We start from the raw sequence: 13,444 nt of genomic DNA, 5'->3' as shown, positions 1-13,444 counted from the left end.
GTCTTAATTGGTTTTCTTAATTCTAAGGTAGAATTTCCATATCTTTTAATTTTTCTGTACTAAATTTTTAATAATTTATAAAATTAATGTCTGATTTTGTGCTTTGTTTTTTGGTCTCATGTTTGGAAAATTATTTGTCTCAATACATATACATCATAAAGAGAAAAGTTGCTAACTAGACTGTGATTGGAAAATTATTTCTATTTTGTACAGCAGAGGGCTACATTTCATTTTGTAAGTAGTTGATTACTGACAGCACTGATTCATTAAGCACCTGAAAAGATGATGGATAAGCATGAATATTTTAAATATTTTAGCCACAAGCTCTGAGATGGAATTCAAGCGATGAAAGTACCAATAATTAGCACAAGCTGTTATGAGAAATGCCCCAACTGAAAGCAATGGTTTTGGTTTATATAAAGTTTGGGGGTTTTTTACTGACTATTGTTAAAAATATACAGCATGTTGATTTTTCATTACATTCTTGCTTTCATTCTGTTTGGGTAAAAAAAATCAAATGAATCCACAAAGCTGTTAATATGTTTCAGCAACTTATTATTTTGGAAATGTCCTTGTATTCATGAAGACTGTTGGATTTCCAGAAGAAATATCAAGAATTGCTCTAACATATATTTAATTTAGTTCCCCAACTGGTTTAATAGAAACAAAGCTAACAGGTCAAAGAAATAACAGGAACTGTGATCTTTCTCCTTCTAATCTAAGTCCTGCATCATTAAGACTTTTGAGTGTGTATTAAAATCAAATCAGATAAGCAGTTCTTTACTGATGTATCATTTGTTTCTATCTTAAAACCTGTTGCCCTTTCTACTAGGGAAAAGTGGCCCAGACAGCTTGCATGTCAGCCTGCCAGCATCTTTCAACATCCCTAATGCAGATGCTACTGGACAGTGAATTAAAACAAATAAGCATGGGAGCAATTCAGCAGTTTAATTTAGATGTGATACAATGCGAACGTAAGTAGATGTTCCAGTATTCCAGTATTCCCATCTATATCTGTCTTAACATTGCAAAAAAGTTCTTTAATGTAAGCCATATAGTGATTTTTCCATAATCTACTGAAGCTTTGTCTTTTTAAAAAAAAATACTATAGTACAGCTTCTTGTAAAAGTATTCATGAGTAACATTTCTGGGAATTTTTTTATGAAACTTTTTTTTTTAGCTCAGCTATCTGATTGAAATGCACATCTGTTGTTACTCCTAATGGGGTCATAATCGCTGTACCCAGTAGAAAGACTATAATCTAGTACAAAATTGTCCCAAACCACTACGTAAATATTATGCTTTTCTAGTTGAGGAAAAAAAAAGGTCAAATGTCTGTGAAATTTTAATTTTTCCTCTTGAATTTATTTATTATGATACAGATTTTAAATGTGCTGTTACATAGGTTTTCCTCCCTCCTAGAACTACTACTGCCTTACTCACTGTGTGGAATAATAGTACTCATTTAGTAAACATCAGATGTTGTTTTATCGTGACTGTTCAAAATATGGCATCAGAATTATTTTATAAAACTGGTTCAATCCAGCACTGAAGGCAGGATTAATTTCCTCATGTTTTGCATGGAGCTCACCACTGAGGGTGAGCTGTTAATTTCTATGAAGGAAGTTACTTCCATAACATCATTGTGTTAGAAATAGGTTGTAGATCTCGTTTTATAGTTGATGACTGAGATACAGTGAAAAGGCTCACTAGTGTTTTTTTCGATGCATATTTTTAGATTCTTATGCTCTGTTTTTTCAAAGTATCTTCCCTTTTATGTGTTTGAAGCATGAATCTCAATGATTTTGGTGACAGCTGTAAAATGGGGCAGTTCTGCAAGTCGTATCCTGAGGCTTTTAGTTTGGACGCGTGAAAAAATTGATGACTACTCAGTTAGCAGCCACCTATGGGAAACTGGAAATTTTATTTCAAGCAATTTGTTTAGCATCACAAAGGGTTATTGTGGGAGTCCAGGGACAGAGTTAAAGGGCATTTTTGACATTTTAACCATATGCTTGTCTTTCCTTCTCCTGCCTTATTTGTTACCTTCCAGCTAAACTCTGTAACAGGTAGAACAGGCATCTTTCTGACAGTCCTTTGCTCTACAGCCTTAAGGCCTTTCAGTGCGTGGAATGAACTGATGGGATTATCAGGCTCCGATTGGGGAAAAAAAAAAAAAAATCTGTGATCATGACATTAAAGTTTGTCTCGTGATTGTACAAGTTGGCCAAACAGATGATGGTTTGACCTTTTTTTTTTTACTTTTAGTACGCTTGATGTTGCAAATTTCAGTGTTCAGGTAGGTGGGTAGGGGTATATGTATGTGCATTTGTGTAGTTTCCTAGATGTAAAAAAGACCCCAGCTGTAAAAATGTAAATTCCATAATACTCATAATTCTGACACCATAATCATTCATCTAGACAAGCTGAATTGGTGCACCCACTACACAGTCGTCTGCCTTCTGAACAGATAGTGTAACAGCAATGAAAGCTTGCCCACTACCATATTATTCTGTTTCTAATATTTAAAATATCATCTCCTAACAACGCAGTACTTCACTACTCTGTATAGATAAACCAATTCACTGTTTCACTCAGGGATTTCTAGCAGTACAGGGGATAAAATACGTGCCTTGCAGGTGACTTTCACAGTATAAACAGTATGTTCACAGGAAAGTAATGAGAAGCCCCAACGAGTCCACCTGTCATCTGGTCTCTGGGTTGTTTTCAGACCTTTTTCTTCTCAGCCTTTGCCCTGTTATGTACCAACCTAATTTCTATTACCACTCTTTCTATCATCTTTGATTGCTGCACAGTGGAAACTTCAGTCAGAAGAGATCTTAGTAGAGTTTTATTTAATCTAACATGATAACATTTCATTATTTTAAGATTAAAATACAACCTTAAGACAACATGTTTTGTTATATGTAGCTGTTATACTGTGCATATGGCATGGACAGGACATGGGAAACTTTGGGCCCAAATGAGAAAGTTTCAGAAAACTAGTAACTTAAAGACTGAAGAATGCATTCTTTCCACCATTGCATAACTTCTAGCATGGGCTGTACAGATGCAAATAGAATAATCTTTAATTCTTCCTTTCCACAGAGCTTTTAAAACATGTTAGAAAAAAATCTGGTTTTGCACAGAAACTCTTCGAGTAGTTTGAATATAATTATGGAAGCTGGTCAGAATAGTATGTTGCAACAAAATGGCATCTTACAATCTGTGGAATAAGGGATTGACAGAAGATTTTGCTCAGACTGCTTTGCTGATGTGGTTTCATTCATAAGGTCCATCATAGGCACATTCCAGGCCTCACTGTGATGCCTGTGATTTATGTTCTTGCTCATCACCCTCCCCCAGCTTTATTCTTTGGCACTTTGGGATTAATGGGTACGACAGTGACATTTCAATTAGTGCTTAGAGTGTGCAAATAATTCACAACTGTTAGGTAGTTTCCTACTGTATTGTATACACGGGTTTGACATTTTACTTATAGACCCAGTGGAGTATACTCAGATGTGTTTTGAACTAAGAAGTTATATGAGATGTAGAAGGTTATGAATATCTGAAGATACATTTTTTTAAAATTCTTGGCAATGTTCTAGATATTTATTCTGATCTTTAACATTACATTCTTATTCTTTCTAATATGAACTGGAGGAGATCTAAATAAAAGCAGGAAAATGTGATTACAGATTTTTTCTTCTCCATTTAAAAAAAAAAATACATTAAAAAAGCAATCAACAGTCCAACCAACAACCCAACACTCTGTTAATGAGCAGCAATCTGTTGAAGTCAGTAAGTGCTGAAGTTCTTAGTCACAGCAAATAGGTAGAATGATAAGTGGACTTCCAAGAAAGGAAGGTGGAAGGGAAGGAGGTGATCTTGTGATGAACTCCGGGATTTCATTATCCTGCACTGCTTTTCTGTGCAAAGTACCTAACTTTAAAAAAACAGAGCAGAAAATAAAAAAGTTACGATCATCTTGCTCTGCTTCTAATAAGTTTTTTGCTTTCCTTCCAAACATTCCAAAAGCTTTCAGTTTGATTTCAGTTTGTCCTATTCTAATTCAAGTATTTCTCCACTCTCTCTACATATTTTATAACTTAGAGCAGTTTTGCTTCTGTATTTTACACCATTCTTCCTCAGTGGTGATTTTCCACTAGGATGATTGGGATTCTTACAACAGTATTCAGAAAAATAGAACATACTAGGTCCCATTGAATAAACCCTAAAGAATAGTCTTTTGCTTGGACATTGCATTTCAGTGCCCTGAGGAGGGAAATGGGTTGGGGAGGGGAGGCACTTGCTGTTTCTTGAAGGTGAAATTCAGATGTGGGTTGCTGTATCTCACTTTACGAGAAGGAAGATGTACATAATAGAAAATGAGCTATTCAGAGCCACCATCCACATCTAGATGCCTTAAATCAGCTTTTTATTCACGAATTAGAACTTGTCAGAAATTCTAATTGCTGGAAGAGTTAAATGTAATTTTTATAATTTATGTGTTTTAACATAGCTGAATTGTGAGACAGGATTGATTGGCAGAAGGAAGTATGGTTGAGCGGGCATCCTTCTTCACCCAGACATGAATCTGTGCAAGGATGAAAAGGTTTTGAGTCCTACCTATAAAGGAGCATGGATTATTGGAGAATTAGCGTGGGTTAGCAAAGCAGGATGCAGTATACTTTCCTAACCAGCCCTATGTAGGGCTTCCTGCCAGTCCCTCCTTTTTCACCCATTATGTGGAGGGCTGCAATATCCAAGAGCAAGAGAGATCTTGGCCCAAGTGCTCTCTGTTGAGCATACACAAAGGTAATCTCCAGGTGGGCATGCCAGAAGCTGAGGAAGACAAATCCTGTTTTTCCTTGAAAAGGCGCTATATTCTCCTCTGGAGGCCCCGCACTTTACCTGCCTCCTCTCCCATCTGGGAAGTCAGGTTAACTTAGCTCACTTGAGACCATCCTTCATCTGCCGGTCACATATGGCAGCACGGGAGCCAGGGGAAGCAGCGAGATCTCGCTGGAGCTGGGGGCAGGGCTGGGGGCTGCTGCCCCGCCAGCTGGCAGCCCCCTCAGCGAGGCTCCCCTCCGGCGTGTTTGAACAGCTGGAGCATCCAACAGGGCTGCAAAGTGGCTGACGGCTTCTGAGATAGTCACCTGATTCTCCGCTCTTCCTTTAAAAATACAGTTGTAGCTTTGCTGTCCTGCCTGTGAATTAATGCTATGAGGCTGAAGTAAAACTGTCTTAATTTAGCTTTTGATTCAAAGTCTGGACTCTGATTTTTAATTTCTGCCATTGAGCAGCAAAACTATTTGTCAGGAATTAGGTACTGAATTCCCAGACCAACAGAGAGGCACAACCAGATGATGGCTAAACGATGGGGTTTTCAGAGAATAAAATGAAGAGACCTGTTAATAAATCTAGAAGTGTGTAGAAATTCAGTACAATTTACAGTTAAAGATGTCTTAAATTCCATTTTAGCAGACACAGCCTTTTTCTTAAGATATCCATTAACACATACATATATCAATTCACATATATCCTGTATATAAAATGTAATGAAAAGATCAAGGCAAAGTATTCAAAAGAAAATGGACTGAAGTAATCTTTACAATATTTAAATTTACCATTCTTGTGTATGTGTTACCTCCCAGCCTGTTTTTGTATTATTACATACTTTTTTCATTGGGAATTTACAGCAGTTAGGATCTAAACTGGCTGTTGTAGGAACTACCTTGAGATTGTACATATTGTGGACACACATTGCGCCAAAGGTCCTGTTCTATACACACAGAAAAGGTCTACATGGTATCAGCAAAGTGCGGGGAAAGAAGATGTTAACAAAAACCTTGTGAATACCAGTTTCATGTAATGCATATTTTGAGCTTATTTTCCCCGAAAACATTGGAGTTTCTCATTCAAACTGCCAAGCAGCCAGTTGTTTGCCCCTATATGTGGCAGTTTAATGATGATCTTTGCATTTCATTCTTATATATTATAAAATTCCTGAATGCTTTTATGCACACTAAAACAACCAACCAACCTGCCCCCTACCCCTCCAAATCTTCTTTAAGCCTAGAATGAATGTAGTGGGTGAGTATTTTAAAAGGTGTATATATGACAATGTTTCATTATTGTCTGGAAAAGGACCCTTAGGACAAAGACATTAAGAATGTTAATCCTGTTCTTATAATATCTTCCTAAAATGCTGTGCAGTAGAAAATACTTAGCTTTGTAAAATTGTTAGGAAAACTTAAAAGCCCTGAGCTGAGGGTGGAGGGGGAACTGTCTGACCGTTACCATAAGTAGATTATCTTTTTGCCCTTTGAACTCATGAAATTGTAATAATGAAGCAAATTCTGCTGTAGTCACCTGTCAAAAATGACCCAAATGTGAGAATAAATGCTTGTGCTATAATGAGTGTCCCTAGTGTTGCAAATGCATTCATAATATAAAATTGTCGTTAAAAAGAACAAAGCTTATACAATAATTAAGTTTGGTACCTTGTGTGCTTCTTGTTCTATAGCTGCAATGGTAGTAGGTACTATGTAGAGAAACTAAATCATACTGATTATTTAATGCATTAGGATGAATTCCAAACTACGTTAGCCTGATAAGCTGCCAATATTAGGATGCAAATATTTGCCCTATGGCAAGTAAAAGTATCCCACTATAGGAAGGTACCTCCCAAAGTATAAAGTGCCAATAGCTAACCAAAAAGTTTTGCTGTAGGTCACACTTTGCAGTTATATTCACTTTTCAGTTCTATAGCCATTCCTTTGCCATAGAGCTTCCTTCTTCCAGTGCTACCATTGTGGAGTGGCTGACGGAGCTCAGTTTCTAGTGGGGGAAGCTGGTCTCAGTGTACTGTGTATGAACGGAAAGTTATATAGGATCAGGTACAGATGGGCCTTATCTTTCACGAATAGTACATGTTCTCTTTCCTTGTTTAGGGGATGTAGAAAAGACCCCATCTGACCATCACGCTTATCCACCTTATTAGTGTGCTGACATAGCTCACAATTCATGTATTTCTTTTTAGCTGTTTGCTCTTGGGCATTGCTAAGAATTCCCTGCCATAGTATGGTGTTCCCGTTTTAAAAACTATGTTTGGCTGACCACAGCGGCCAGCATTATAGTTCTGCCTGTCCCTGAAGAAAGGGTGGTCCCAGTGGCCATGAAATACCTGCAGAAGGCAGCCATGGAGACACCCAACCCTTTAGCCTAGGGTGTTCAGAAGGCTGCTTTCATAGGTCTGGAGATGTTCTGTTCTTCTGCAGGTTGGTGGTTGTACAGACTGTTTTCTCTTTGCTGCTTTTAAAGAGTTTATTATTAAGCAAACTCTCTCTATAAAAGGCTGGGTTTAGGATATGCTTTTTCTACTGTTTTTTATCTTTCTTCTTTTTTATTTAAAAAGCATCTTTGTGGTAGATTGAAACTCCCTAAAAACTCCCCTAGAAAGTTGGTGTTATCTATGAAGTAGGAAAACCAGACAATTTAAAATTCAGAGTTGAATACAGTAATCAGTGAGCATTTGCCAACTGTTACCAATACTTGTCTGTGACGTTACAGTATTCTCCTTAGGGCGTTTGATTGCTATTTTTTGTTCTTTTAGTTAATGAAGAATCAAGTCATATTCCAGTTTAATTAATTCTCCTATTACATGACTGTCCATAAAAACTTTTGCACTACTGTAATACAAGTAATAAATTCTGCCTCTACTGATAAAGCTGCTACTCTGATACTATATTCATCTATCACTAAGCTATTCTTAGATATTCTGAAATGGTCTTAGTAGCTTCTTGTACCACTTAAGTAAGAATCTTTATTATTTTCATTTACAACTGCATTCCGTATAACCATTTTTAGACTTGTGAATAGTCTATCTGAATTCATTAGTCTGCTTTAAGTTGAAACCATACATTCAGAAGTAAATGACTGAGCCCATTATTTTACCATCATGTTAGCTCAGGCACCAATGCTTTTCTGGATGTTAGTTTCACTTGATGATCCAAATTTTCTAACTAGCCATTAAAAAAAAATTTAAGGATTTTATATTACTTTTAAATGTTAGTAGGAGTCCATGTGGCACAGTAGAGATGAGCACTGGATCTGGAAATTTTTTGGATACATATGTTCAGTTTCCTCTACCATAGAACGACCTGTTTCTCAAACTTAGAAAAAAATGTTACCTTTCACTGCCTCAGATGATACTTCTCTTAAACTATTACAGTAATATCTACTTTGTTTTGTTAAGAGGTCTAAATGAAGAGCATAAGAAAAATTGTCTTAAGCTCTTTTGAAGTAAGATGTCTAACTTGAGTGGGGATGTGAGGCAGTGGGTGTTTCTAAGTGTCTTTGTTATTAACGTATGACTGGGATAAGAACAACAAAAAGTATATTTATTTTTAAGTTTGACAATTATCGATCGTTTCCTAATTTAAACAAATACCTGACTTTTTTTCATTACCATAAGTGTTGCTATTTTTTGTATTTTGAATATAGTTGTGCCTTCCAATTTTGTCAAACTATTTTTCATTATTGATAAGCTGGCTAAAAGGTGTGAACAGGCATTTCAGCTCTGCTCTGACTGTGGCATGTAGAGCTTTCCACCTGTCGTCTACACATTAAACTAACTCCCATCTTAGTGTTTGTCTTTTATTGCTGTTTGGCTAGAGGTAGGGTTTTTATAGCATGGATGCTGTAACAAAAGCAGATGTTTGAAAATATGTTGACAGCCATGGAATTGGTATTATTTCAAAATTCTTCAGTAATCATTCACCTCAGGCCAAAAAACGATGTTGGCTTCTATGGTTGTAGCATTACTACTGGGTTAGAATTTTAAGCAAAATTCTTAATACTCCTAAAGGTGTTATTCTTTGGGATTGTTGGGAAAATGGTGGGAAAGTTGTTTGTTGGTTTGTTTGTTTTTAATCACTGTGAGTTATTAGTTTAATCTGTTTCTGTCAAACTAGATTATTTTTAATGCTAGCTAGCATATATATTGCATAGAGCTTGGTTTTCTGTTAGATTTAAAAAATCTACATCCATAATGTTTTTAACCTTTCTTTGCAGTGTTTGCTAGTTCTGAGCCTGTGCCAGGATTCCAGGGAGACACCCTGCAGTTAGCTTTCATCGACCTCAGACAAGTAAGACACTAGTTGTTGTTTTTTATCCTACTAATTTCCCCTTTTGACCAATGCTGAAGTTATTAAATTCAAGAACCTTTCATGTTTTGGCATTCCCATGTAATTAGTTTTGAAAAGCGGTTATTTGAAGTGTTATTAGTGGCACTATTCCCTGTAATTTAGCATAAAACTGTTTCTCCAATGTGTTGTTAGGGGGCACTGTGCTACTGGTGGTACTGTTACATGGATATAAGATTGAATTTTGGTCCTGACAATTTTGTAAAGATCCTGTGACTTCTTTTTGCAAGAGTGTACATGTTACCCTGGTGTGTGCTGGCCTGATTCCATTTTGAGCAATTGCTTCTGTTTACAAAACTACTCCCTGGAGAGCAGAATCTGGCATGGTATTATTTAGCATTTCCTTTCCTTAATTTGTTACATAGAACTCTTAAAATGTTAGAAAGCAGCTTTATTCCAACCGGCTGATCTTTATTCTCTATCAAATTTAATTTTAAATGCCTTGATATTGGAAGCACTTTTCCACAGTTCTTGCCAAAAGGAAGTTTTTTCCAGACTAAAATCTACTTATCTTCATGTAGTTATTTCCATGCCCTGCTCTCTGTAAATTCATACTCGAAGTAAGTTTTTAGAAAGGATTTATTATTTCACAAAAATGCGAGTGTAAGTGTCATTTAAATAGTGAAATGAATCATTAACTGCACATGGAGGGTCTTTAGCTTTCTGCAGATGGTGGTGATGTTTTTCAGCACCATTATGAGCCTGTCAAAATCATCAGAAAAGAGTAGAAATGTAGAAAGAATTTCATACTGAATTATCTATATAGTAAGAATATTTTTGCTTTTAATAGTTCAGTAGGTTTTTCACAGCGAGATAATGAAAAGGCATTTCAGAAGGGAAAATTCCTGAGGCAGAAGTATTCCAGTTTCTTCTAATATTTAGAAAGGACTTCATTAAAGTGTATTTTTAAATTAAAATGTTAAAAGGTAGAGTTATGTGTTACATTCTCCCAGTAATACAACAATGAACAATATCTACAATGGGATAAGTCTGGACTATGTGAGGAGGGTATAAGATCGTGGCCATAAGATACGTGTACATTAGGAGTTCCAGGATTCAGTGTGTAACGATGTACTCTGCCAGACTTCAAAAACCACAAGTCTTGCCTTGACTAGCAGCCTTCCTCTTTTGGAATCTTTTTTATTCTCCTTTTATTATCAATGTTAGAAGTGACTAAACATCTTCCAATTTGTACTAAGTCCATTTAGTTGAAGGGAAAGGATGTTGAGAGATTTTGGCACCATTTCTGTCATCCACCTAAGTGGTATAAATCCTTGCAGAGCCTATGTTTGTTTCAAGGGAAAATGTGATTTCCAGCTATGCAGGAGGGCAGGGTGTGTACATACTTGCTACAGGAAATAAATAATATTTTTGTATGTTTTAAGCACCAGCTGTCGAGCATGTCACATAAATAGGGATTATGTTGCTTATGATAGCTCTGAGTTTATGTTAGCAACTTATATTTAGAATTCTCTTGATGCAAGTAATGCTTTATGGAGGATGCTCTGTATGCCATGGGAATCTAAACAATTTCAGATACTTTGTAAACAGCAAAAATCTGGGCAGCTCTCTTTATTAGCTTGCAACTGGAGCTTGTAGATGTAGAATAGTTCTAGTACATTTGTTTTGTTTTTTACTATATTTTTGTGTGCCTCACCAAAAGCATATAGGTATTGCAAGTAGCCATTAAAAACAACACTTACCATTTAGTAATGTTTTGCAGTGTTTTCCCTCTCTTCCTTACTTGTGATCCATTTCTATCTTAATAGGGTGGATGACAGTTCTTTTCAAGAATACTTAGAAAGGCAACAGAGCCTTTTTCAGAAAGTTCTTATAAAAGGTCATGCTTCTGTTTTTTAGTTTGAATTTGATACTTCTTCATGAATTGCAGGATATGAAAGATAAGGAAGTAGGTCCAGTGGTCAGGTTTTACCTGCCCACCCGGACTGTGCCCTGAGGTCAAACTCCTGATATTGGCTGTTTGGTACAGAGGAGCTGATGACAGGTAGGGGCTGATACAAGGGGGAAAGCTTGAACCGTATCAAAGCTAAAAGGCAGGAGATTTGGGACTCAGTGAGAGACTGTAGCTAAAAGATGGATCAGCAGGATTGCCCTCTTCTTAAAAAGCAGCTGACCTGCAAGGGAAAAGACTTTATCGTCCTGCCAATCACATGGTTGCTAATGGAAGCCAGTTATCTCAACAACAGCTTACTCTCTCTCGGTTGTACTAGGGCAATGTGTAAGATTAATGAGGATTGGGCAGTAGAATATTGTAGCACATTTTACTAAAGAAGTCACTTACAAAGACCGAGCTTGGAAGACAGAGAGGGAAGAGCTACACTTGGATGATTACCATGAGGGGAGGAGCAGCTTTGAAAAGAATTGCCATAGGTGTTTTCATCCTAAGAGTTCCTGATCCTCCGTCTTTCCCTGAAGACAATGTATGGACAGCATGTTGTCCCCAGCAAGGCCACTTCTTTCCTTCTTCCTTCCACAGACGTAGAAGAGCAAACGGAAAGAGAAACAGTTGGCATGAGAAAGAGCTGCTTCTAAGAAGAGAACAGTAGTTAGTAGCAGGAAGCTCTAAGAGGCCAGGAGTCACGAAGGAGCAGGCACTCACCAATGTCCCCTTTGATGAGCCACCTCTTTCTCCTTACACTATCCCCTTTTATGCTCTTGTCATACTTAACATGCTCCTTAAAGATCTTAGTGATCCATAGAAACGCTAGTCAATAAAGATTTTTGTGCTGTTCCCATAACCATATTATCTCAGCATCTTAGAGGTGACTTGGTGTGGTTGGCTAATCACACATAGTGCATACTAATAGAGAATCACATGACCATGATCATCTAGAAGCTTGCAGCTCCAGCTAGTTTAGCAGCTCCTAAAGCAGCAAGCAGCTGCGAAGAAAATTGGGATAGATTCATGGTTCTGTACAGCTGCAGTAATTGTGTCACGCCTCACACCACTTGTCTTAGCATATGACCTGAGGTCATACCTACATGCACCCTTTCACCCCACTTACTTAAAGCCACTGAGGGGCAGGCCAGCTCAGCAAGGCAGTTATCAAAGTGGCATATGCTGCTTTAAAGAGACTGGTGTCTGGCATCTCGTGAAGATGACCCAGCACTCCTGTGACCTGCATCGCTCTCTGAAGATAAATAATCTCTTGCTACTGTCCGTATAGGGAGCCTGGGTAAATAGTGCAGTGGCCCAAAGTGAGGTGGAATGAACCTTGGGGATTTTGCTACCAATTCAGATCCTAGGTCAATTGGAATTAACCTTAAAAAGTAAACAGGTCTTAGCTCATCCTACTTGAATTAGTCTCTGAGGAAGCTCAGCCTCTGACATGAATTAGTTTTGTCCTGGTTGTGATCTGTTCTTTAGTGCCTAAAGACTAGGGTTACAGTTCTGGAATGTGAGGCAGTTTCTTGGATGTCCTGGACACTTAAATACTATGAGGAAAAGGCCTGAATCTTACAATTGGTGCATTATTCTTTGGAGAGCCTGTGTAGTTGTGGCGGACAGGAACGAAACCTTGTGGTAGCCTGAGAGGTCGACAGTTGCTATCCTAGGGCAAATGTCCTGATTCTTAACCAGCTGGGTGGTAACAAATGCCTATTCTTGAAATCAAATCATTGCCTGCAGAGTTATAACCTAAGCTGCAAATGTAGCTTGACTTTTTTCACTTTTGAGTCCACAAGTTTTTTCTAGTGTTTCTCTCTGCCATGAGTACTACTTCAGTTTCAAACAGGCCTTCTTCCTCTACTGTCTCATCTCAGACAAGTACTCAGTCAGTAGCTTGATGGTTGTGGAATTTCCTTATTTTGCCAGTAGTGAGGAGAACTGTGTCTCATCTGTGTTCTTTTGGCACTTAAATACATGTTGTTAATATCCTCCAGTTGCTGTCAGTGCTGGCCCTGCAACAGGGGCAACCATCTCAGGTGGACATAATCATATGCTGTTGGTAACCCCAGAGTTCAGCAACCACTGTGGCAGTATCTCCACCCACATGCTAACATAGAGTTTACAGTCTGACAGTGGTGTCCCCCAGTCTGGGAGACCAAGGGCTGTGAATGACAAGGTCCATAAATTCTGCATAAGTGGGGGAGAAAATTCTCAAAGATTTTCAGCAATTTCTATTAACGTTTTGCTAACATTAGAGATAAATTAGACATAAAGTCATAATGCAATCAGTGTGATTAATATACAGAATAAATGTACCATG

At 37.6% G+C, this 13,444-nt stretch overlaps 1 protein-coding gene across 3 annotated transcripts in view; it reads left to right on the top strand.

The window, feature by feature from the left end:
• EXOC6 (exocyst complex component 6) overlaps window positions 1–13,444 on the top strand; it is a 95,947-nt gene that overhangs the window by 61,584 nt on the left and 20,919 nt on the right. For all 3 annotated transcript variants that reach the window (XM_059820940.1, XM_059820941.1, XM_059820942.1), the window contains 2 exons: window positions 833–974; window positions 9,085–9,158. In XM_059820940.1, the coding sequence (XP_059676923.1) occupies window positions 833–974; window positions 9,085–9,158 (216 nt within the window). The remainder of the gene's footprint in view (window positions 1–832; window positions 975–9,084; window positions 9,159–13,444) is intronic.

Source organism: Gavia stellata, chromosome 9 (genome assembly GCF_030936135.1).
Source record: "Gavia stellata isolate bGavSte3 chromosome 9, bGavSte3.hap2, whole genome shotgun sequence".
Classification (NCBI taxonomy): domain Eukaryota; kingdom Metazoa; phylum Chordata; class Aves; order Gaviiformes; family Gaviidae; genus Gavia; species Gavia stellata.
Note: the sequence above shows the minus strand (reverse complement) of the source record. Positions and strands in the feature narration are given on the sequence as shown.